This window comes from Mustela putorius, unplaced genomic scaffold (genome assembly GCF_011764305.1).
Source record: "Mustela putorius furo isolate JIRA1106 unplaced genomic scaffold, ASM1176430v1.1 tig00003962_pilon_pilon_pilon, whole genome shotgun sequence".
NCBI classification, from domain to species: domain Eukaryota; kingdom Metazoa; phylum Chordata; class Mammalia; order Carnivora; family Mustelidae; genus Mustela; species Mustela putorius.
In genome coordinates this window covers 23,557,256-23,581,747 of record NW_025422106.1, presented here as the reverse complement: position 1 = coordinate 23,581,747, position 24,492 = coordinate 23,557,256, and the positions used below count along the sequence as shown (strand labels likewise).

Here is a 24,492-nt window from a genome sequence, read left to right as displayed (position 1 = left end):
CTTCGGCTCAGGTTGTAGTCTCAGGGTCCTGGGATGGAGACCCGAATCGGGTTCTCTGCTCAGCGGGCAGCCTGCTTCCCTTTCTCTCTCTGCCTGCCTCTCTGCCTGCTTGTGATCTCTCTCTGTCAAATGAATAAATAAAATCTTTAAAAAAAAAATTTTTTTTGACAGAGAACAAGCAGTGGGGATGGCTGGCAGAGGGAGAAGCAGGCTCCCCACCAAAGAAGGAGCCCAATATGGGACTCAATCCCAGGACCCTGGATTTATGACCTGAGCCAAAGGCAGATGCTTAACCAACTAGTTGCCCAGGTATCCTTTGCAATGCTTTTTTAAATGCTGTTTTGGCAAGGATGTGGAGAAAGTGGGAACTCATAGATCAGTGGTAGCAGTGGAAAATCTTACCTTTTGGAGGGCAGTTTGGCAACATAAACCATAAACCTTAATGTTCTTACCCTTTGATCCAACAGGTGCATTTCAAGGAATTTATTCTAATGAAATTAAAAAAAAACCTCTTTAATAGATAAGAACAAAAATGCTCATCATAGCATTTTCACTAGTGAAAAGTTAGGAATACTTTATAGCTATTAAAAGTCATGTTCATGGGGCACCTGGGTGGCTCAGTGGGTTACGCCTCTGCCTTTGGCATGTCATGATCTCAGAGTCCTCGGATCAAGCCCCGCATCAGGCTCTCTGCTCAGCAGAGACCCTGCTTCCCCCTCTCTCTGCCTACTTGTAATCTCTTTCAAATAAATAAAATCTTTAAAAAAAGTCATGTTCATGAAGAGATGAGAAATTTTTTATTATATAAAAATAAAATTTTTTATAAGAAAAAAAGGCAAGATAAAAAATTTATATTACCTAACTATAAAACACTTGTATATATTTATGACATACTTGTACACACACACACACACACATATATTCAAATTTGGGAGGTTGTAACTTAATGCTGAATTGTGGGTTAAGGGTGGTTAAAAAAACAAAAAACAAGCTCTGCAAAAAACAGTTTTCTGTTTTATTTTATTACTTTACCAGGAAACCAAAATGATTTGATATTTTGGTGCTTAGCAGAGTGTAAGTTAAAGGGTATATTCCTGGGGATCCTGGGTGGCTCAGTGGGTTAAGCCTCTGCCTTCAGCTCAGGTCATGATCTCAGGGTCCTGGGATCGAGCCCCACATTGGGCTCTCTGCTCAGCAGGGAGCCTACTCCCCCCCCCGCCCTGCCTTTCTGCCTACCTTTGATCTCTCCGTCAAATAAATAAATAAAAATCTTAAAAAAAAAAAAAGGTGGGGACCCCTGGGTGGCTCAGTTGGTTGGGCGGCTGCCTTCAGCTCGGGTCATGATCCCAGCGTCCTGGGATCGAGTCCCACATCGGGCTCCTTGCTTGGCGGGGAGCCTGCTTCTCCCTCTGCCTCTGCCTGCCACTCTGTCTGCCTGTGCTCACTCTTGCTCCTCTCTTGCTGACAAATAAATAAAATCTTAAAAAAAAAAAAAGTTGTATTCTTCACTAGAAACTTTTTCATTTGAACTGATGCATGTTAATTTATTATCTTTCAGTTCTAAACTCTTGGGATAGAGAGGGAATATATTCTGCAGTCAGATGCTCAATGCCTGAGCTATACCCTCTGAGGGAACACATTCGGAAGCATGCCCTGTGTATCTAGGGCCATACACACCTTTGCATTATGTGAGTGACCCTAGCGTGTCATAAGAGGTTGAGAATTTTAATTTTAATTTTTTTTTTTTTTAAGATTTTAAGTAATCTCTTCACCCAGTGTAGGGCTGGAACTTACAATGCCAAGATCAAGAGTTGCATGCTCTGCTGACTGAGCCAGCCAGGTGCCCCCAGAGGTTGAGAATTCTAACACTTTATTTTTTCAGGCATCCTTATTTACTGTTTTTTGTGACCTGAAGGAGCAATATGGTTTACATGTTTTATTTCAGTGCAGACCTTAGGAATTGATTGTTAAGCAGTTAGCTTCCTGGTTTCTCTTTTTAGACTCCTTGGTTCTTTTGCCTAATTAAGGTTTTTTGTTTGTTTGTTTTGGTAGCTGTCGGAAATGAAATTGAGGGTGCCTGGCTGGCCTAGTTACTAGAGCATGGAACCCTTGATCTCAGGGTTGTGAGTTTAAGCCCCACATTGGGCATAGAACTCACTTCAAAAAAAAAAACAACAACAAAAACATCTTTTTTGTTGTTAGAAATTGTACATTCTAGATGTGAAGATAAGGAATGTATGAGCCTGGTGTAGATAGATGGCAAGTTCTCCCCACCTCTTCTTGGAAAAGCTGCTGGGACCTATGAAAAAGGAGAGTTGCTACATTTCCTGAGGTTGAAAAGAAGATTACAACAAAACCTTGAACCTTATGCTACTCTGTAAATGGGATAGCACAGAACATTTTGGGAGAATGAACAAAAAAAGTCTCCATGTTGCTTTGTCTTTGATCCGGTATGAAAGCATTCCCTTACCGGCCTGGTCTGTGAAGGCCTTCTGTTCCATTTCTGCTGTAGGTGGTGATGGGCATCTTTTTAGGGTATGTTTTAACTACAGAGTATGATTTTCAGTTTGCCATAAGGAGAGGGGTTATCTTTTCTAGATTTTTTTTTCTGATTAAGTATTGAGTAAATGTGTTTAGGAAATGGTTAAAATCTGCATTTTATCTCCTTTGTAATACATCTTTAAATAATAGCCTGCTCTGTTTTTTTCCAGGGGTGAGCCCCTCCAGACTCCGAATAGGAGATCAAGAGTTTGATTCATTGCCTGCTTTACTGGAATTCTACAAAATACATTATTTGGACACTACAACATTGATAGAACCAGTTTCCAGATCCAGGCAGGGTAGTGGAGTGATTCTCAGGCAGGAGGAGGCAGAGTATGTGCGAGCCCTCTTTGACTTTAATGGGAATGATGAAGAAGATCTTCCCTTTAAGAAAGGAGACATCCTGAGAATCCGGGATAAGCCTGAAGAGCAGTGGTGGAATGCAGAGGACAGCGAAGGCAAGAGGGGGATGATTCCAGTCCCTTACGTCGAGAAGTATAGACCTGCCTCCGCCTCAGTATCGGCTCTGATTGGAGGTAACCAGGAGGGTTCCCACCCACAGCCACTGGGTGGGCCGGAGCCTGGGCCCTATGCCCAACCCAGCGTCAACACTCCGCTCCCTAACCTCCAGAATGGGCCCATTTATGCCAGGGTAATCCAGAAGCGAGTCCCTAATGCCTACGACAAGACAGCCTTGGCTTTGGAGGTACATAATGTGCAAAATGTAGAAAGAAGAGATCTGCTACAGGGTCTCCCTTTCACACCTCTTAGAGCTTTGTAGGAATGCTGAATACAAACACCAGCATTGTGATGTTGTAGCTGTTGAACCATTAAGTACTGATTTTGGCATTAATGTTAGGTTTTCTCTTTTTTTGTAGAAAACCTATTTTGGAATAAGTAAGCTTAAAATTGTGTAACTGAATGTTTTGATTGATCTACTAAACATACTTTGATTTCTTTGATAACACCACCTGAATTCACAGGAATTAACTTAAAATATTTTTTTCTCATCTATCTTCTACTCTGATTCTTTCTTTCTGTTTATCAATGTCTAAAATAAGGTGGGCTTTCCCACAAAAAAACATGTTTCTTCTTTAGGGGGCATAGAGTTCTTACCATTGACTGCTTTTGTTTATCAAGTAAGAATTCAGGAGGAACAGTAAAGCATAGAACAGGTGAGAAAAGGTCCATACCCAAAACTGTGTGTTCCAAGGAACAGCAGGTTTACTTGGTTTTTGTTGTTTGGTGCATTTTACAGCGAGGAAGCCGGTTCCTCCTGAGGAGTAAATTTCTGCCTTTTACGGCGAATAGTTATGCTTGGTAGTCTGTCTCCTCTGGTCAACTATTGCATTGGGTCTATTCCTTTATTCCTCTCTTTAACATTCACAGCTTTGTCTCTTCTCTCCTCCCTCCGTCCCTCCCTCCCTGAGATACACAGAGCTAGTGGTTCAGAGTAAAAGCTTGTACAAAAGTGGCATGCCATCTTTCAGAACCTACTGATAGAACTTGAATGTAAGTAAGTAGCTAACTTTCATAAGTACAGGCTGAAGTTACGGAAGCTCAGACTAGCAGAGAAGGAGCAAAAGTGTATTTTTATAAACTGAGATCTCTAAGTGTTGTTTCCTTTGGGTCGTGTTCACACAGTGGGAGTAAAACTGCCTTCTGCCTAAGTAGAAGTGTTAGCCTACAGAATAAACTGGGATTTATTTGAGCCAGTCTCTGATATTATTGGATTTGAAAATTTGCTTTTACATTCTGGATAGTGGCTGCAAAGAAGGCTAGTTGAGGGACGCCTGGGTGGCTCAGTTGGTTGGACGACTGCCTTCGGCTCAGGTCATGATCCCGGAGTCCCGGGATCAAGTCCCGCATCGGACTCCCAGCTCTATGGGGAGTCTGCTTCTCTCTCTGACCTTCTCCTCGTTCATGCTCTCTCTCGCTGTCTCTCTCTCAAGTAAATAAATAAAATCTTTAAAAAAAAAAAAAAAAGAAGGCTAGTTGAGTCTTAGAGGTTTGACTGAAAAATGTATTTTTATGGTGCTTGTTTTTTGAGATTGCGTTGTGACTTAAAAGTATCATGTCTCCGCTTTGATAAGAAATGAAATTATAGGTCGTACCATTATTTCCACCACTCTGAGTTTGCAGGATAATGAAAACAAGTTTCTTGCCTTGTGTTTTCATTTAAGTTCAGATGATGTCAACATCCAACATGGTGCTGTGCATATGGCAGATGGGATTCCTGACATTTTTTGCAGACCTTGTTAGCACTGGGCTGGAGTATGAAAACTAGCAGTCATGAAACAAGCCAGCTAACAGCCAGGAAACAATAGTCATGACGTTAATTTTATTTCCATTTGCATTCCCTTCCCCCGCTTTCTTCTTTCCTTCTTCCTTTATTAAAAGATTCATCTATTTTTTTAAAAAGATTTTATTTATTACTGTAGAGAGAGAGAGAGAGAGCACATGAGCAAGGGAAAGAAGAAGCAGACTTCCCACTGAGCAGGGAGCCTGATGCAGGATTTGATCCCAGGATGCTGGGATCATGACCTGAGCTGATGACAGACCCTTAACCGGCTGAACCACCCAGGCACTCCAGAGATACATCTGTTTATTAGAGAGCTCATGTGCATGAATATGAGGGGAGTGAGAGAGAAGCAGACTCTGCCAAGCCCCGTGCCTGATGTAGGGCTCATTCCCAGGACCCTGAGATCATGACCTGAGCCTAAATCAAAAGTTGGATGCTAACTGATGGAGCCACCTAGGAGCCCTCCCTTTTTACTTTTTTATTTTTATTTTTCCTAAGTAAGATCAATGTGGGGCTCAAACTCACAACCCTAGATCAAAACCTGAGCTTAGATCAAGAGTTGGACACAAGCAGTTGAGCCACCCGGGTGCCCCTTCATTTTTTTTTTTTTTTTTAAGGATTTTACTTGAGAGGGGCGGGGAGCATGAGCAGGGGGAGGGGCAGAGGGAGAGGGACAAGCAAGCAAACTCCCTGCAGAGTGAGGGTTGCAACTCGGCTCCATCCCAGGACCCCAAGACCATGACCTGAGCCAGAGTCCAATGCATAACCAACTGAGCCACCCAGGAGTCCCTAAGATTTTATTTAATTTATTTATTTATTTATTTAAAGATTTTATTTATTTGACAGAGAAATCACAAGTAGTTGGAGAGGCAGGCAGAGAGAGAGAGAGAGGAGGAAGCAGGCTCCCTGCTGAGCAGAGAGCCCGATGCGGGACTGGATCCCAGGACCCTGAGATCATGACCTGAGCCGAAGGCAGCGGCTTAACCCACTGAGCCACCCAGGAGCCCCCTAAGATTTTATTTTTAAGTAATCGCTACATCCAGTGCAGGGTTAAATTAACCCAACCCCAAGACCAAGAGTTACATGGTCTACCAACTGAGACAGCCGGGTGCCCCTGCATTTTCTTTCTTTCTTTTTTTAAGATTTTACTTAGGCGGGGGCGCCTGGGTGGCTCAGTGGGTTAAGCCGCTGCCTTCGGCTCGGGTGGTGATCTCAGGGTGCTGGGATCAAGTCCCGTGTCAGGCTCTCTGGTCAGCGGGGAGCCTGCTTCCCTCTGTCTCTCTCTGCCTGCCTCTCCATCTACTTGTGATTTCTCTCTGTCAAATAAATAAATAAATAAATAAAATCTTTAAAAAAAAAAAAAAAGATTTTACTTAGGGGCTCCTGGGTGGCTCAGTCGTTAATCATTTGCCTTCGGCTTGGGTTATGATCCCAGGGTCCTGGGATTGAGCCCCCCATCGGGCTCCCTGCTTGGCGGGAAGCCTGCTTCTTCCTCTCTCACTCCCCCTGCTTGTGTTCCCTCTCTCGCTGTTTCTCTGTCAAATAAATAAATAAAATCTTTAAAAAAAGAAAAAAAGATTTTACTTATTTATTCATGAGAGGCAGAGACAGGGAGAAACAGGCTCCCTGTGGACCAGGGAGCCCAATGCAGGACTCGAGCCCACGACTTGGGATCACAGTCTGAGTCTAAGGCCACACTTAACCAACTGAGCCACCCAGCTGCCCTGCATTTCTTTCTTAAAGAGAGCTGGGTTTTTTTGTTTGTTTTGTTTTTAAGATTTTATTTATTTTTTTTATAGAGAAATCACAAGTAGGCAGAGAGGCAGGCAGAGAGAGAGGGGGAAGCAGGCTCCCCACCAAGCAGAGTCGCAGGACCCTGAGATCATGACCTGAGCGAGCCAAAGGCAGAGGCTTAACCCACTGAACCACCCAGGCGCCCCTGTTTTGTTTTTTTTTATAATATATATTTTTTATTTATTTGAGAGAGAGAGCACCAACAGAGGGAGAAGCAGGCTCCCCGCTGAGCAAGGAGCCCCATATGGGACTTGATCCCAGAACCCTGGGATCACAGCCCCAGCTGAAGGCAGCCACTTAACCAACCGAGCTATCTGGGCGCCCAGAAGGACCTGTTTTTTTTAATGATGCCTGCCTTGATTAGAGGCTGCAGTGCTTAGGAATGGTTGAGCTGCTCTCCCTGCTGTTAAACATAAATCTTTTGAAATAGATAGTTGATTTCAATAAGTTTTTTGATTAGATACTGTTTTTTTTTTTTAAGATTTTTATTTATTTATTTATTTGACAGAGATCACAAGTAGGCAGAGGCAGAGAGAGAGAGAGAGGAGGAAGCCAGCTCCCCGCTGAGCAGAGAGCCCGATGCGGGGCTCGATCCCAGGGTCCTGGGATCATGACCTGAGCTGAAGGCAGAGGCTTTAACCCACTGAGCCACCCAGATGCCCCTAGATACTGGTTTTGAGCCGCATATGTTGATTGCTAAAGATGGCTTCCTTCAGGTTAAAACATATACCCCAAAGTAATAGCTTTATAATACCTTACGTACTTAAAAATGTGTCAGTTTAGCATCATAGAATTTTAGAGCAGGAAAGGACCTTCGGTATCTTTATTTATTATGTATAAAGAATTGATGTTTAGACAGATTGGATTGTTTAGTCTATTTGGAGGTAGAGACAGGATGAACCCAAATCCACTGTGGTGCCTTCTCTACCATGCTCGGTTCTGTCTTTGACTCTTACTGCCTTATAACCGTGCTGCTGCCCTTCTCAGTAGCACTGGCTTCACTGGGAGCATATCCGCAGTTGGACTGTGTGTGAGGAAAGTTGTACAGTCAGTACAATACAGCTGTACAGGACACAGTTGTCTACAGCTCTTCCCTATCTCTGGGTTTTTATAAGAGCTGATGTCTTGTCCCTATTGAGGTGACACTGGGAGATAAGAGTAGGAGGCTGTGGTGTTCTGGTCTGATCATTCTGGTTAAACAAAACATTCATGGTTATGAATGACCTAGTTTACCTTTTACACTACATTTTAGTGGAATTTTACACTTAACTTGAAGTTGATAAATTAGAATCATTGCATTTTAGAATTGGGTAGGGCTCTGGAGATACTGTGTTAGACCAGCAGTCTTCAGACTGCTTCTCAGTATCCCTCAGGAGGGGGCGGACACCAAGGGTGCAAGGCTCTGTGTTCCCTCTCTTGCTTCAACCAAAGCAGTTCTATTTTTAACTGTTTTACATATTTGGATCTCTCTAAGATTTTGTTTGAAGAAAGGATTTCTGTACTTAAAAAAATAAATCTTAAAAAACGGGGTTCAAGAACTACCTGCCCTCTGCATTGGTACATTTGCTATTACCACAGTCCCCCAGTAGAAAATAAGTTATTAGATATTTCCTTTTGTCTACCCATCAGATTCCTGTAGTAGAGATGAAGGCTGTAGAAAGTAGGGATTGATTCCAGCTAACCAAAGGAGGGGTATTCCTCTGCCCACTATAGTTCTATGGGTCAGTCAGTCATTTCTGGGGGAGTATAACTAAATCAGATACCATCTGTTCCATTCTGGAGTTTCCAAGATTTTAAACATGCAGATATGCTGTATGTTTTGAATAAGAGATACTGGAAATAACACTAGAATAGTGCAGAGGCAGCTTTCATTTTTTGTTTAATGGCTCCTTAGGAGCTGGAATAGTACAAATCTTGTGAACTGCAGGTGTTAAACTTTTTTAATGCCTCTGTAGACTCTCCAGAACAATCACATTACTTTTAAATGCACTGAATCAGATAACTTACATTCTTTGAATAAAGCTGGCATTTTGCCTTTGATAAACAATAAGACTTTAGAGTCATCATGGAGCTACTCAGGTGTTCTTGGGCTTGGGCCTATTCCTCAACACAGATGGGAAAGGTTGTAAAGTGCTTTAGGTCCCTGATTATATGCGTTAGTGGCTACATCAACTCTCTATCTTCTCATGTGGTGCTCTATAAAACCCAAGTTGGTTAGGCCTTTTGACCTATGCATAGGAATTTGGAGTAAAGACTCCACTTTTCCCTTTGTTAGGAAAAAAAAAAATGAGAATGGAAAGTGTAAGAACACAAGTGGCAAGTTCTTCCTGTGTCAGTTTGTCTTTTTCTGGAATTGTAGCTAAAGATTTCTGTATCGTTCATTGAGAGAGATGTCTGCTTTTCCATCCTTGGACATTACCTTTATTTCAGCTCATAGAATCTCAGTTGGAAAGTACCTTGGAAGTAAACTGACCTAGACTCTAGTTAAAGGCAGGCCTTCTGGTATCTTCACAGATAATTTTTTTTTTTAAGATTTTTATTTACTTATTTGACAGAGAGATAGAGAGCCCAAGTAAGCAGAGCAGCAGGCAGAGGGAGAGAGAGAAGCAGGCTCTCTGCTGAACAGGAAACCCAAAGCAGGGCTCAATCCCAGAATCCTGGAATCATGACCTGAGCCAAAGGCAGCCACTTAACCAACTGAGCCACCCAGGCACCCCTTCACAGATGATTTTTAAGCATTTATTTGGATATCTCTGCTTTTGGAGAACTTGCTGTCAACACAGGAGTATAGTCCAGAGGTTCCAAACTTTCTTGATTCATAACCTTTAGTATCTCAGTAATATTTCAGTGTCCTAGGCCAAAAGAAATAGTTAGCATTTGCGTTGATTAGGTAGATAGGTATACAGATAAACAAATTAAGTATTTATATCCTAATAACTTGGGACTCCATGTAGAAATCTCATGTAGAAATTGTCAACTGCCTGGAGATAGTGGTTCACAGAGCATGATATATGTCAAGTATTACTGTTTCCCTCAAAATTTTAAAGATTTCATGGCATCATCTGAATTTGCTGCAATGCCTCTGACACTGCAGTTTGGGAACCTTGGGTCAGGTTCATTGTGTTAGTTTAGCTGGAAATGTACCTAGTATATGTAGTTATCTCTCAACTTTCACCAAGGGGATAGGGAACTTAGTTTTAAGCATTATCAGCTGTTGAGCTAGAGAAGATCTTTTCTTACCTGGACTAGAACTAGAGTGAGACCTATTTTCCAAGATTTATTGGGATGCTTTTTCTCTTCACCTGGAAGCCTACCAGGTAAATCTCAAAGACCTGCCACTTTCTACCAATACAGCCCATGCTTGTTTCAGTCTATTTCTGAGGCAAGTGAGTCATTAAAGCTGAATTGTTCTCTTTTGTTTCCATTCATTTGAAAGGCTATAGATGCACCCTAAATATTACCTATTCCTTAGATCATGGATCTGCAGACTTTTTCAGTAAAGGACTTTATAGGCCATATAGTTTTTGTCACAACCACTCAACTGTCCTTGTAACAAAACAGCCATAGACAAACAACAAGTGAGCTTGTTGTGTTCTAATAGATCTGTTTACAAAAACAGACAGCCAGCTGGATTTGGCTCATGGGCCATAGTTTGTTGACCCTCTGTTTTAGATTGCTGTCATCTTCTTAACTTTTATTCTCCTTCAGCCAAATCTTGAAATATTAACTAAATGTGTCCTTGGTGTGTTTGAAAATGTTTCAGGGTAAGGTCTCTGTATCCATCTCTCTGTGTGTGTTTTTCCTTGCTCTATTTTTACGAATTTGTTTATGTTTCCTGTCCTGAGCTCTTTGGAATCCTGCAGCAAGTCAGGATCAGAGGAACACTGGCAACTCTTAGATGGTAGGGACAGAAACTAGAGGGTAGTCACCTGGGGTTACACCAGCAAAGGAGGTCACACAGATCTCTAATGTCTCCTGTTTAATGACTAACAAAAATGAATGCTGTTTGGGTTCCAATTTCATTCTCGCTATCATGGGACCTTACTGGTGAATATCAATTGAGTAATCTTTGGCTCCTGAACCAGCTGTAGATTTGATTACCTGTGTTACCAAGATTGTGATTTATTCTGGGAACTACTCAGAGCTAGGGAAGAAACCAGTTTTCGTCAAGTTCCCTAGGAGTGAAAAAACAGAAGTACCAACATTCAGTCCTCTTTAGAGATGATGCCATGATTGACTTGCAGACTTGCTCCTAAGGATGTCATACAGGATCAGGAAGTGAGAAACTGACAGGATAATATCATAGTACCTCAGTGAAAGGGTCCTCACTGTCTCTTCTCTACAAGGTGGTAGTAGGGTCTGCCTCATAAAAAGAAAGTTTAACTGCCTTGTGCTTCAAATCCTTAATAAGGTCTTTCTTGTTCATTGATAGACAAATTAGGGGTTTTTTCCATCTATAACTTGAATTTTGAAATCTGTAGTGTTAGAATTAAAGTTACTACTATACTCACTGCAGTACATTTGTTTGTATCTTGAGATTATAGCATTTCTGGGGCAGATACTCCATTTTTCTTTCTTCATCTTTGAAATAGTTTGCCGAGCTTCAAACCCATATATGTCCCCCTTCATCCACCCTGGTCTGGCCCTGGGAATTCTGTGTTACTGGGTTGTTGTCTATTTGGAGGAGGAGTGTGAATTCTCGCTTTGTTTCTGACTTGAAGAAAGAATTGCCCTGAATGTAGTACTGTGTTTTCAGACTGCCCTGTCCCCTCCTGCACTTCCCCACTAGTACCTGCCAGGCTTGACAGCCATTTATTCTTCCAAACTGTGGAAGCACTTGGGCCTCATGTGATCCAAGGATAGTCATGTTGCCTTTGGGATTTGTCTTTTCCTTTTTTTTTAATAAATTTCATTTATTCATTTGACAGACAGCGATCACAAGTAGGCAGAGAGGCAGGCAGAGAGAGAGGAGGAAGCAGGCTTCCCACTGAGCAGAGAGCACAACATGGGGCTTGATCCCAGGACCCTGGGATCATGACCTGAGCCAAATGCAGAGGCTTTAACCCACTGAGCCACCCAGGTGCCCCTGGGATTTTTCTTTTCTGAGCAGAGAGCCCGACATGGGGCTCAATTCCAGGACCCTGAGATCATGATCCAAGCCGAAGGCAGAGGCTTTAACCCACTGAGCCACCCAGGCACCCCTTTTCAGTTTTTTAAAAAAAGATTATTTATTTACTTATTCTGGAGAGAGCAAGAGGGAGAAACAGACTCCCCACTGGGCAGGGAACCTGATACAAACTTGATCCCAAGACTCTGGGATCATGACCTGATTCCAGTGCAGACACTTACCCACTGAACCACCCGGGTGCCCCATCTTTTCACTTCTTTCTTTTTTTTTTAGATTTTATTTATTTGACATAGAGAGGGAGCCCGATGTGGGGCTTGATCCCAGGACCCTGAGATCATGACCCAAGCCGAAGGCAGAGGCTTAACCCACTGAGCCACCCAAGCATCCCCCATTTTTTCATTTAGATATGAAATCTTTTGGTAAAAAATACTGATCCTGAATACATATAGCTTGGAGTTTACGTGTGTATGTACCTATGGTATAACTATCCAGATGAAAGTATAGGACATTTCCAGCACTCCAGAATGTTCCCTCATGTACCTTTTGTGTGTCTTTTTTTTTTTTTTAAAGATATTTATTTATTTATTTGATAGAGATCACAAGTAGGCAGAGAGGCAGGCAGAGAGAGAGGAAGGTAAGCAGGCTCCCTGCCGAACAGAGAACCCGATGCGGGGCTCGATCTCAGGACCCTGGGATCATGACCTGAGCTGAAGGCAGAGGCTTTAACCCACTGAGCCACCCAGGCGCCTCTGTGTGTCTTTAATATCAATAAAATGATGGGTTTAGATATGGCAGCTATTAGGGATGTTAGCTGGGATCTTGTCAAACTAGCATCACCCGCTCATCTCCAGACCGAAATAAGCTCTACACCCAGTGTAGGGCTTAAACTCACTATCCCAAGATCAAGAGTCACAAGCTCTACTGACTGAACCAGTCAGGTGCCCTGTCAAACCAACTTCTTTTTATTTTTTAATTTTTATTTATCTATTTATTTTAAAGATTTTATTTATTTGACAGAAACACAGCGAGAGAGAGCACACAGCAGAGGGAGTGGGAGAGGAAGAAGCAGGGAGTGGGGCTCAAACCCAGGACCCTGGGATCATGACCTGAGCCAAAGGCAGACGCTTAACGACTGAGCCACCCAGGCGCCCCTGTTTTTTTTTTTTAAGATTTTATTTATTTGACAGAGATCACAAGTAGAGGCAGAGAGGCAGGCAGAGAGAGGAGGAAGCAGGCTCCCTGCTGAGCAGAGAGCCCAATGTGGGACTCCATTCCAGGACACTGAGACCATGATCCGTGGCAAAAGCAGAGCCCCACATTGGGCTTTCTGCTCAGCTGGGAGCGTGCTTCCCCATCTCTCTCTGCCTACTTGAGATCACTCTCTTAGTCAAATAAACAAAATCTTTAAAAAAAAAAAAAAAAAGGAGCTGGTAAAATAAAGTCAAGAACTCATGGGGTGCCTGACTGGCCCGGTACGTTGGTAGAGCATAACACTTGCGCTTGGGGTTGTGAGTTTGAGCCCCACATTGGGCATAGAGTTTACTTAAAAAAAAAAGAAGAAGAAGAAGAAGAAGAAGTTTGAGAATGAGAATTGGGGGTATAAGACGAACTTTCAGATTGTTTTTACTAGCTAGGATATTTTTGCTTTGAGGTCCTGGTCTTCCTCTCTCCAAAAGGCTAGGAAGATCTTGACTTGTCGTGGTTGACTTGCTTAGGTTTCAGGAACTTTGAATTAGAGGATTGCTGATAATAAAGAACCCTGGAGCTAGCAGCCTGTAGGGACTGGATGGGAATGCAGTATCATCCTTTCTTCTCCCCTTACCATGTCAGCCTTAATCTTCACATCAGCAGACTGAGCTGCTGCCTTTTCTCACTCTTCTTATCCCTTTTATGTAAGATATTCTCTAGTTTCTGTCTTCCTTTTCTCAGCATCCTGTGACACCCACAACCACCTTAGGCTTCTGTGGTTTTCAGATGGTTCCTTAGGAAATTATAGACAGGTGTGTAGGCCAGCTGTTTGTCTTCTGAATGATATCAAGCTAGTTTTTACAGAAGGCCCTGGTCCTAGACTGGAGTTGACTTTGGCCAGTAGTTGAAAGTTATTGCTATGATAGAACATAAATTATAAATTGGCTTTGGAGCTGATACTTCTGAGCTCAAATTCCAGCCCTGCTAGTGGCTGTGTGACCTCAGGTGTGTCTAATTTCTCTGAACCTCGGTCTTTTCATCTATAAAATGAAAAAATTCATGTCTTACAAGGATATTATAATGACTACAAAATAATTTATATAAAATATTTCTGTACAGTAGGGTTACCTTACTGGCTTAATCAGTAGAGCATGCAATACTTGGTCTCTTGAGTTCCAGCCACACGTTGGACATGGAGCCTACTTTAAAAAAAAAAAATCCTTTACAGTCCTTAGTGCAAGTTCAGTAAGTAGTAGTTACTAACTTAATGAAACCAAATGGGTAATTATGCTTAGAAAGTTCTTGTAGGGGCGCCTGGGTGGCTTAGTCGTTAGAGGTCTGTCTTCGGCTCAGGTCATGATCCCAAGGTCCTAGGATTGAGCCCCACATCGGGCTCCCTGTTTCTCCCTCTCCCACTCCCCCTGCTTGTGTTACCTCTCTCACAGTCTCTCTCCCTATCAAATAAATAAATAAAATCTTAAAAAAAAAAAAAAAAGCTCTTGTAGCCTCAGAACTCAGATGTTGATGATCAAAGGATAAAGTTCTTTAGTCCAGTATCTCACCACTTATCTCACCATTGTTCAGCATTTTGCCACAAGATGAATACATTCATCAGACTGATTTTGTCTTAAGTTTATAAAATAGAGGTATATCCTAGATTGTCAAAACTTTATAGTTGATGTTGCAAAGAACAGCTTTTCATATATAAGCAAAAACATGATGTTTCCTTATTGTTAATGAATATGTACCAAGTGGCATTGAGGAAGCAACAAGGTCTTGTTAGTACATGGTAGGGTGGGGGTGGGGAGCTGGCAGACAGTGGCCTGAAAAGTAGAGTTTGATGAAGAAAGTGGGGACTTTTGGAGTTTTAGCCTGTACTTGCCCAGGTGGGAAAAGCTTTGCTTTGGTAGGAAGGTGAAAGGAGCACTTCATTTTCTGAGACCAAGTGAAGTTGCATTCCATGATTATCTTCTGTCTGCAAGCAGTAGCAGGCCAGTGATACATGTACACAGGTGGTTGGGGGATTGTGCTGTTGTCCTATGTCAGTGAGGGTAAGGGGACCTCTTCTCCTGGGCCACAGGCTGTGGGACAAACAGGAACCTAAGGGTAGTGGGTACCAAGAAAAGGAATACTGGGTCATTCTAGTTGGGGTTTCTCATCCAAAGATGATTAACATTTCCAAAAAAGTGTCATTTTCTAGGATCATTTCTATTTCCTGTACTCTCTGTTCTTCTGCACTGCTGAAATCCCTTCTTCCTTATGCCTGCACTAACCACAAGTAATCAGTCTGGTGGCTGGGGCTTGGGAGGCAACAAATAGCCATTTCTGTAATGTCAGCCCTAGAGCAATCACGTGGACAGGGTATGCCTAACCAGAGAATGGAGTTTTTCAGCTTGCATTCATAACTGGAAATAAAGTGCTTTCCTTATTCTCCTCCTGCAGGTCGGTGAGCTGGTAAAGGTTACGAAGATTAATGTGAGTGGTCAGTGGGAAGGGGAGTGTAATGGCAAACGAGGTCACTTCCCATTCACACATGTCCGTCTGCTGGATCAACAGAATCCTGATGAGGACTTCAGCTGAGTATAGCTCAACTAACAGTTTTGCTGACAGATGGGAACAATCTTTTTTTTTTTTTTTTTTTCCGATTGTCATCTATATAATTTTCTTACAGATGTCAAAGCAGTCTAGTTTATATAAGCATTCTGTTACCTGTGATCTTTTTTAGACTGAACTACATCTCTAGTCTCATTTACCATTTCAGGGTACGAAACTGGAGGGCTCGTGTGTTAACTGCTGAATTGGCAATTTTAGGTGGTAGCAGCCATGCCTGAGTGTATCAGAAGGGAGGGATATTTTGCCTCCTTTCCCTCAGGTAGTGCAGATCAGCCTGTGGAATACTGATGAACAGGAGAGGAATATTGCACGCTGCTTACCCTGACTTACTCAGTGGTTTTGTTTTCATTTTGAAATGATGCTATCAAATGGCAATAGACTGTTCCCTTCCACCCCCATGAAGTAATCTTGCACCAGGTGAATAGTAAGTACCCAGTGGGATTGCTTTTTCATTTATAGAACATGACCACTGTATGACTCATTCTGACAGTTCAAATCCTGAGATTTCTGAGGACACTACTAGAGGCATTTGTCTTCCTTTCTAGTCAATGCTTCATACATTTTCTTGGGATTCTTTAAATCCTTGTCATTCTTTTCCCCCAAACCTACCAGTAGGTTCATTCTCAAGAAAAGTGTTTCTTTCCCATCCGATGACAAGCAGATGTGCAGAGCACTTTATTCAGTGCATAGCTTTAAGCCAGTATTGGATTCACTGAGTGGACACCCAAACTCCCAGCTTTCCGCCTTCCCTCAAGGGGTCATAGTAGGTTCACACTGCTACCACAACTAAACAGACTCCTGGCTAATGGGATCCATCAGGGCCATTTCTCCTGAGTGCCAGTATCCTGTTAGAGGACTCTGAAATTCTTAGCTTCTACTTGCTTAGAGTGGAAGGACCAATCACTTAGACTATTCCATAGATGGTTGTAGGGCCAAATTCTGCCCTTTGCTTTATATACAACTTGTATAAAATAAAAGTCAATTTAAAATTACATGAGTTTGAAGTAGGGTTAGTGCTTTGAAAAACATTTGAACCAATCATGAATTACTTACGTATTATTCATTTTACATGGCCAGAATAGTGCTTGAAGTGCATTTCATTATCAACTGCCTTCATTTTTGGCTCTTTTTCATTGTGTTCCAGTTCAGTTTACAAATCCTTTTAAGTATGGAATGGTGTATGTGGGGTCAGGTGCTCCCAAGAATAGACTTCTGAGACCAGAAATGATCTAGGCTATTTAGACTACAGTGTGAAACCTTCAGAGTTAGTTCTCAGTCTAGGAAGGCACTCACTGGTCTCTGGTGTGATATGACCCATGGAAACACCTTATATTTTGCTTTGGGCCTCATGTTAGAAAAGTAATGTATCTTTCTAATTGTTTTTACATAGGTTAATGATTAATATGCATTCTTTGAACATATACCAAATCATGGTATCCCAGTGACCAGCACAATGCTTGGCATAGTCGGTGAGCAGGTGTTTGTATGAGTGAATGAGGGGTATGCAGAAGCTCTTTATATGGCACAGGGAAGCTAGCTGACACAGGATTACATACCACAAGCAAACTAATGAGTTGACGCTAATTTAATGTATTTTTACCTCACACTAAGGTAATGCTTGATAAAGACATTAATATTCAACTTTTAAAAGTTAGCACAGTGCAGTGCACATAGTGGGTGCTCAATAATATTAAATGAAAAGATTTGTAATACTAGACTTAATTCTCTCTGACTACTCTTAAATTTTCAGATAGGGCATAGATACTGTAAAATCCAAATCCAAATACACATTAAAAATCTCCTTTTCCTGAAAGTATGACATCTAAAGTACTTGTAGAAAAATATCATCATAAACTGATTTGAATGTTTGTATTTTCTTTTGCCTTTGACTTTGATATTGGCTTGTAATGTCTCTTTTTATCATATGTAATATTAGTGGAACTTCAACTCTACCCAAATCATAAGAATTTTTCAATGATCCGTTGTCCGAAGCCATTATATGAACTGTTGGGTTGGATTTGGCTGGGTGTAGCTGTTGTTGAACCTTAAGATCAAAGGACTTCTAATAAGTATCTTCCAAAAGCAAATGCTGGAATCCTATTCAAGTGCATATGTACATTGTCACAGAGCAAAGTAAACTGTAATTGGCTGCTATATTTTATATAATCATTTCTGCAAAACCCCAGTTTTTGGATACTAATATTTGACATCGTTAATTCTTATTAATTTGTTGGAATTGTTTATTGTTAATAATGCAAATAGATAATTTTTAATTATCCTTAAGTAACATTTCACTATTAATGGAATGAAATGGATGGTAAGCAGACCAATTTGAAATAAAATATGAACATGTGCCATTGTATTATAACACTATACACTTTCTTGACAGTTAAATTTAAAAAAAAAAAAAAGTTTTTTTGTAGCATGTATTGTATATGTTTATAGTATATGTAGTAAATAAAAATATGGCCAAATGTTTGGCTTGGTGATCTTTTGAAAAAAGTGATCTTTGAATATTTTTCACAAAAGAGCTAAATCTTTTATGCTTAGGGAATAAGAGGTGTGTGCATTCAACAGCCTGCACACAGTCATATAATCGGATAAAGAAGCAATTATACATAATCTGTAGGTACTCCTTAAAGATGAGGTTAATCTTTGGTGATATTTTGAAGGGTCTCCAGAAGTCATGAAGTAAAATTGATTTGAGGTGAATATAAAAATGATTATGTAATGATCAAAAAGCTGGAATAATGTGCACACAGAACATCAAATTTGTCCAGAAATGGTTATATGTGGTTGTAAAGAAAATAAGGTTATGGTAGGGGGCTTTATAAAGCAAGTGAGAAATTTAGATGTTATATAATAGGTTTTCAGAATGTCATTGTAGATAATACAGTGTAATTTCTCCTTTTTTATATAAGTAGCACATTTTCAGAATAGATAATTTAGTAAATAAAACTTCAACATTATGTTCTTCCCATCGTTTCTCAAAGCATGTAGATACACACACATTGTGACACTATATGTACCTAAAAGGTTGACATTATATTCTAGTTTTGTGTCCTACAGGTGGTGAAGTTTTAAAATGAAAAGGATAGGGGAGCCTGGCTGGCTCAGTCAAACCATGCAGTTCTTGACCGTGGGGTCTTGAGTTCAAACCCTACCTTGGGCATAGATAATTACTTTTAAAAAATGAAATGAAAAGAACAAGCTTTGCCAGTTACTTATACATTATTCTGCTTTGGCCCCAAAATAAAACATCTCATTACTGCTGTAGACATAGAAGATTGTCAACCCAGAGTGAAAGGAATCTCCTCCAAATAGAGCCAACTTTGGCATACACAAGCTTAACAACAAGGTGATTTAAGTATGTTTCAACTTTTTATCGATAAAAATAAAGTGTTAAAATCTTGTTTTAATATGTTGAGTGTTGGGGTTCCTTCACATAACTTTGAATAATCATACTGACTCTTTTATTTATGACCCTGATTTTCAGATTAAATTCTATTCCTCTTACAGATATGAAGAGAGAAGCCCCCTCCATAGAAGAAAACGTGAAAATAGGCCTCTTAAGTTTGGCAGGAGGAGGCTAAGTATTTGGACCTCTATTGCCTTGCATACCCTGAAGATAAAAAGAAATGGGTGAAGGGCAAACGAGAACTAACCATCAAGAAGTGAGGTTCAAGGGCACTTGAGTGGCTCAGTGGGTTAAACCTCTGCCTTCGGCTCAGGTCATAATCTCAGGGTCCTGGGATTGAGCCCCGCATCAGGCTCTCTGTTCAAGGAGCCTGCTCCCCCGCCCCCCGCCTTACTTGTGATCTCTCTGTCAAATAAATAAATAAAATCTTTAAAAAAAAAAAAAAAAGGTTCAGGAGCACCTGGGTGGCTCAATCAGCTGAGCGTCTGACTCATAGTTTTGGCTTGGGTCATGATGTTGGAGTCATGGGATTGAGCCCCACATCAGGCTCAGCACTCAGTGAGGAGTCTGCTTGAGATTCTTTCCATCTCCCTCTATCCCCCCCTCAAATAAGTAAGTCTTGAAAAAAAAAAAAGGGGCACCTGGGAGGGTCAGTCCATTGTGCCTGCCTTTGGCTTAGGTCATGGTCTCAGGGTCCTGGGATAGAGCCCTACATCGAGCTTCCTGCTCAGCAGGGGATCTGCTGCTTTCTGTTTCTCTCCCTCTTTATCCCCCTCCGCTCCTTCCCACCGCTTGTTCTCTCTCTCTCTCAAATAAATAAAATCTTTAAATAAAAAATGAAATTCATAAAAAGAGCCATGCTTGAGGGTCCTCTAGGGATAGAGGGATGAAAGCAAACAAAAATGAGCACTTAGGCTGGCTTTTAGTCAAGGGGACACTCCCAGTATTTCTGTGGTTGTCCTGATTTTCTTAGATTTGAGATCTGCATTAATCCTAGAAAAGTGAGCTCTAGAATATTGACTAAATGGTCAAAAGTAAACTGACTTGGACAGTTTTCCTGTCTTCCCACTTCAAATGGGGAAGACTTTGGACATTTAGCTTTCTGGGAATGGGAGGAAGAATAGTTGTGTATCAGACATGTGGAGGTTGACTTGTTCAAAGCCTCTGTTTACTTGGGAAAATTTTACGGAGTTTCTAGCTTCATTTCAAGCTTGTGACCCAGGTGGGCTTCTCCAAGGTTCTTGGAGTACCTGCAAAGAAACTAGGAAAGTAGAACCCTGAGTTGAGATGTAAGATGGGCTTCTCCTCTCTTAAGCCAGGAAAGTCTGAGTGAAAATGGATTTGGTACTATATAAGGGTATAATACTGTTGGATACCTTTGGGTTGCCCTAGTGTTCTCCATGGTGCAGGATTGAACTTCCTGGAGTTGCGGTGCTACTTGTGCAGGTTTACATGCTCAGTGCTACCTCCCTCTTGCCCTGCCTGCATGGTTCCCATGAGTCCTTAACAGTTGGAAGCCCTAACACAGTTGGCTGCCTTGGCTGGTGTTGCTACAGGGTCTAAAGATCACCTACCGTAGGGTGACAGCCATCTTGCCCTTACTCATCTTTTTGAAATCCTTTGTTTTGAGAGAGTATCACATGAACCCAAGGACACCTCTACTGCCAGAGAAAGGGGCTATTCTAAATATGAAGTATTTTAGTAAGTATTCATCTGTTCTCACCAAAGGGAGAAATTGACCCCATATATTGCGGCTATTTATGGCTGACTGGGTGCTTCTGTGACTAGTTTGATCAGGTTATGCAGTTCAAAGAGTGGTAGCTCCTACAGAATAGATCCTTGCCCTTGTGAATCTTATATTCTAGGAGTAGCAGGACAAAAGCCACATCTTGTAACCCCCACGGGGGCCCCTGGTGACTCTGAAAGTAAGTGTTCTGTCCAGGTCTCCAGACACACAGCTTGGTGGACAGCAGCTTTTGTGAGTAACCATTTGGAAAAGGCACCCCTTCTATCTGGATGGGCTCATGGCTTGGCAAGTGCCAGTGAGAGTGTGATTCGGGTTACAACCCCTCTTGCCTACTACATGACAGCAAATAGTTTTGATTATTCTGTTAAAGGTTCTAGTTGCTTGCTCACTTACAGATGTGTCTCTCCCCTGCATCCCCACCATTACCAAATTCTGTCAGCTCTGCCTTCAAAATACTCCCTTTGTGCCTCTTTTACAGTGACATAAGCAGCCATCTTTCGTGTGGACCACTGTGACACTCCTTCCTGGCCATTCACTTTCCCTTATCTGTACATTAGAGAGCAACCAGGATGGTCTTCCTTGGCAGACTTGATCATGGCATTCCCTTGCTTTAAAAATCCTTTAGTGGTTCCTCTTAATCATAAAATACAATCTGCATTCCATAGAAGGGCCTACATGGAAGTGCTCACCTTTTCCTCAGCCTTTCTTTTTCTCTGCTCCTGGCAGGCTTTCCTTTTAGCTTTTCAGACGGGGGGCACCTGGCTGGTTCTGCATGCAACTCTTGATATTAGGGTCGTGAGTTCGATCCCCATATTGGGCAAGTGGTTACTAGAGGGGAGCAAATAAGTTCAGGTGAAAAAGCCCCTGCCCATTCTAGGACCTCCCTCTCCCCAACTTTGATCTACTGTCTTGGTTCCAGCTTAACTGTCACTTCCTCAGAGATGTCTTCTGAACCCCTCAATCCCATAATCAGCCACATCATTTATCTTCATGGTGCTCATCTCATATTGTGATTATATATTTCATTCCATCTCTGTTAGACTGTAAGTCTGCTCCAGCAGGGCAGGAGCTACATGTGATTTGTTCTTTCTCTCTTGAGCCCAGCACAGAGCCTGGCTCACAGCAGACAGTACACATTTATTGAATGAAGAATGTTCCCTCAGATTTTGTAGTCCTGGGGAACAGGGACCCAGATGATACCTCTCAGCTGCTGTCTTTGGTTTTCCTGGTCTTGTGTATGCTCCAAGACTGTAGATTCATTTTAATATGAGAGTAAAATCCATTTAGGAATGTCCTTCTGTTGCAGAAACATGAAATGCTTGTCAAAGCCTAGTCTCAAGGGTTTGGGTCCTTCTCTATGGCAATGTTCCTTTCCTTTTGCATAGGAGAGGTGACTGGATCACTTAGAGGGGACCTATGTTCATAAATGAAGATTTTTCACTGGTTGCATCTTTTTAATTTTAATTCCAGTGTAAACAGTGCTGTATGAGTTTCAGGTGTATGATATGGTGTCCAACAGTTCTGTACATTATTCAGTGCTCATCAAGACAAGTGCACTCTTGGGGTGCCTGGCTGTCTCAGTCTGGAGAGCATGTGACTCTTGATCTCAGGATTGTAAGTTCAAGCCCCACAATGAGTATAGAAATTACTTAAAAAAAAAAAAAAAAGCGCACTCTTAACCCCACCCCCTTACCCATTTTACTCATCTCTCCACTCTGTTTGTTCGTATAGTTAAGAGTCTGTTTTTTGGTTTGCCTCTTTTTTCCCCCCTGTTCATTTATTTTGTTTCTGAAATTCCACATAGGACCAAAATCATACAGTATTTGTCTTTATCTGACTGGCTTATTTTACCTGGCATTATACTCTCCAGTTCCATCCATGTTGTTGGGAATGGCAAGATTTCTTTTTTTTAAGCATGCAGACTTTTTTTTTTTTTTTTTTTTTTTTGAGAGAGTGAGCGAGCATGGGATTGGAGAGGCAGAGAGTGAGAGGGAGAAAGAATCTGAAGCAGACTCCACACTGAGTGCATAACCCGATGCCGGGTTCAGTCTCACAACTGTGAGATCATGACCTGATTCAAAACCAAGAGTTGAACGGAAAACAAAGAAAGAAAGAGGTGTGCCTGGGTGGCTCAGTGGGTTAAGCCTCTGCCTTTGGCTCAGGTCATGATCTCGGTCCTGGGATCGAGTTCTGCATCGGGCTCTCTGCTCAGCGGGGAGCCTGCTTCCTCCTCTCTCTCTGCCTGCCTCTCTGCCTACTTGTGATCTCTGTCTGTCGAATAAATAAAGAAAAATCTTAAAAAAAAAAAAAAAAAGGTCGAACGGTTAACCCAGTGAGCCAACCAGGCATCCCCTCTTTTTTCAAGTGAAGATTTCATTTATTTTTTTAATTTTATTTAAGATTTATTTATTTGGCAGACAGAGATCACAAGTAGGCAGAGAGGCAGGCAGAGAGAGGAGGAAGCAGGCTCCATGCTGAGCAGAAAGCCCAATGCAGGAGCCCAATCCCAGGACCCTAGGATCATGACCTGAGCCAAAGGCAGAGGCTTTAACCCACTGAAACACCCAGGTGCCCCGATTTCATTTTTTTTAAATGACTGAATAATATTCCAGTGTGTGGATATGTGCACACACACTATATCTCACATCTTTATTCATTCATCAATCAATAGATACTTGCTTGGGGACGCCTGGGTGGCTCAGTTGGTTGGACGACTGCCTTCAGCTCAGGTCATGATCCCGGAGTCCCGGGATCGAGTCCCGCATCGGGCTCCCAGCTGCATGGGGAGTCTGCTTCTCCCTCTGACCTTCTCCTCGCTCATGCTCTCTCTCACTGTCTCTCTCTCTCAAATAAAAAAAAAAAAAATAGATACTTGCTTGGGCTACTTCTGTAGTTTGGCTACTGTAAGTAATGCTGCAGTAAACCTAGGGGTGCATATATCTCTTCAAATTAGTGTTTTTTTATTCTTTGAGTAAATACCCAGTAGTGTAATTACTGGATCATAGGGTAATGCCACTTTAACTCTCTGAGGATCTTCCATAAGGTTTTTCACAGTGGCTGCACCAGTTTACATTCCCACCTACAGTACACGAGGATTCTTCACTAGTTGTATCTTATTTTTAATTTCTAGTTTTAGGAATCTTTTTTCTTTTTTCAAAGATTTTATTTATTTATTAGAGAGAGAGAGAGAGGGAAGCAGGCAAAGTGGCAGGCAGAGGGGAGGGAGAAATAGGCTCCCTGCCAAGCAGGGACGCCGATGTGGGGCTAGATCCCAGGGTCCTGGGATCATGACCTGACCCGAAGGCAGACGCTTAACCTACTGAGGCACACAGGCTTCTTTGGCAATACTTTAAAAAAGTCCGAATTCCATTACCAGCAATGCCAGGATTACGTCCAAATTATTTTGTCCTAAAATGCCAATTGTAATGTAAGTAGCTTAATATATCCTGAACACTAATCAAAGTAATTACTTCTTATCTTGCCATTTGGGTCTCAATAACTCAGAGGCAGCAAGTCAAGAATGCAGCTAACAGGGGCAAGGTCTTTGTGAATTCTTTCTGTAAATTATAGTAAAGAGTTGGAAGTAGAGAGAAAATTGAACTGAGTTTGGGGCCTAAATCCTTTTAGGAGCCTTGTGATATAACAAGAAAGAAGGAGAAAGCCAGATCCCATCCCCAAAAAAGAGTGTAACAAGAGGAAGTGGTTTATTTAAATTCTTTGGCCACATCTTTTCTCCCAGTAGAATCAAGTTCTTCCTCTAC

At 41.8% G+C, this 24,492-nt stretch overlaps 1 protein-coding gene across 3 annotated transcripts in view; it reads left to right on the top strand.

The window, feature by feature from the left end:
• The window catches only part of CRK (CRK proto-oncogene, adaptor protein), a 28,828-nt gene extending 9,486 nt beyond the window's left edge, over positions 1 to 19,342 (top strand). Inside the window, exons 2-3 of one of the 3 annotated variants that reach the window (XM_004746887.3) lie at positions 2,712 to 3,077; positions 19,086 to 19,342. In XM_004746887.3, the coding sequence (XP_004746944.1) occupies positions 2,712 to 3,077; positions 19,086 to 19,159 (440 nt within the window). In that variant the 3' untranslated portion in view covers positions 19,160 to 19,342. Of the gene's footprint in view, positions 1 to 2,711; positions 3,248 to 15,395; positions 18,986 to 19,085 lie in introns of those variants that run through there. The other 2 variants (XM_004746885.2, XM_004746888.3) reach the window with 2 other exon arrangements.
• Positions 19,343 to 24,492: the final 5,150 nt, after the last annotated feature.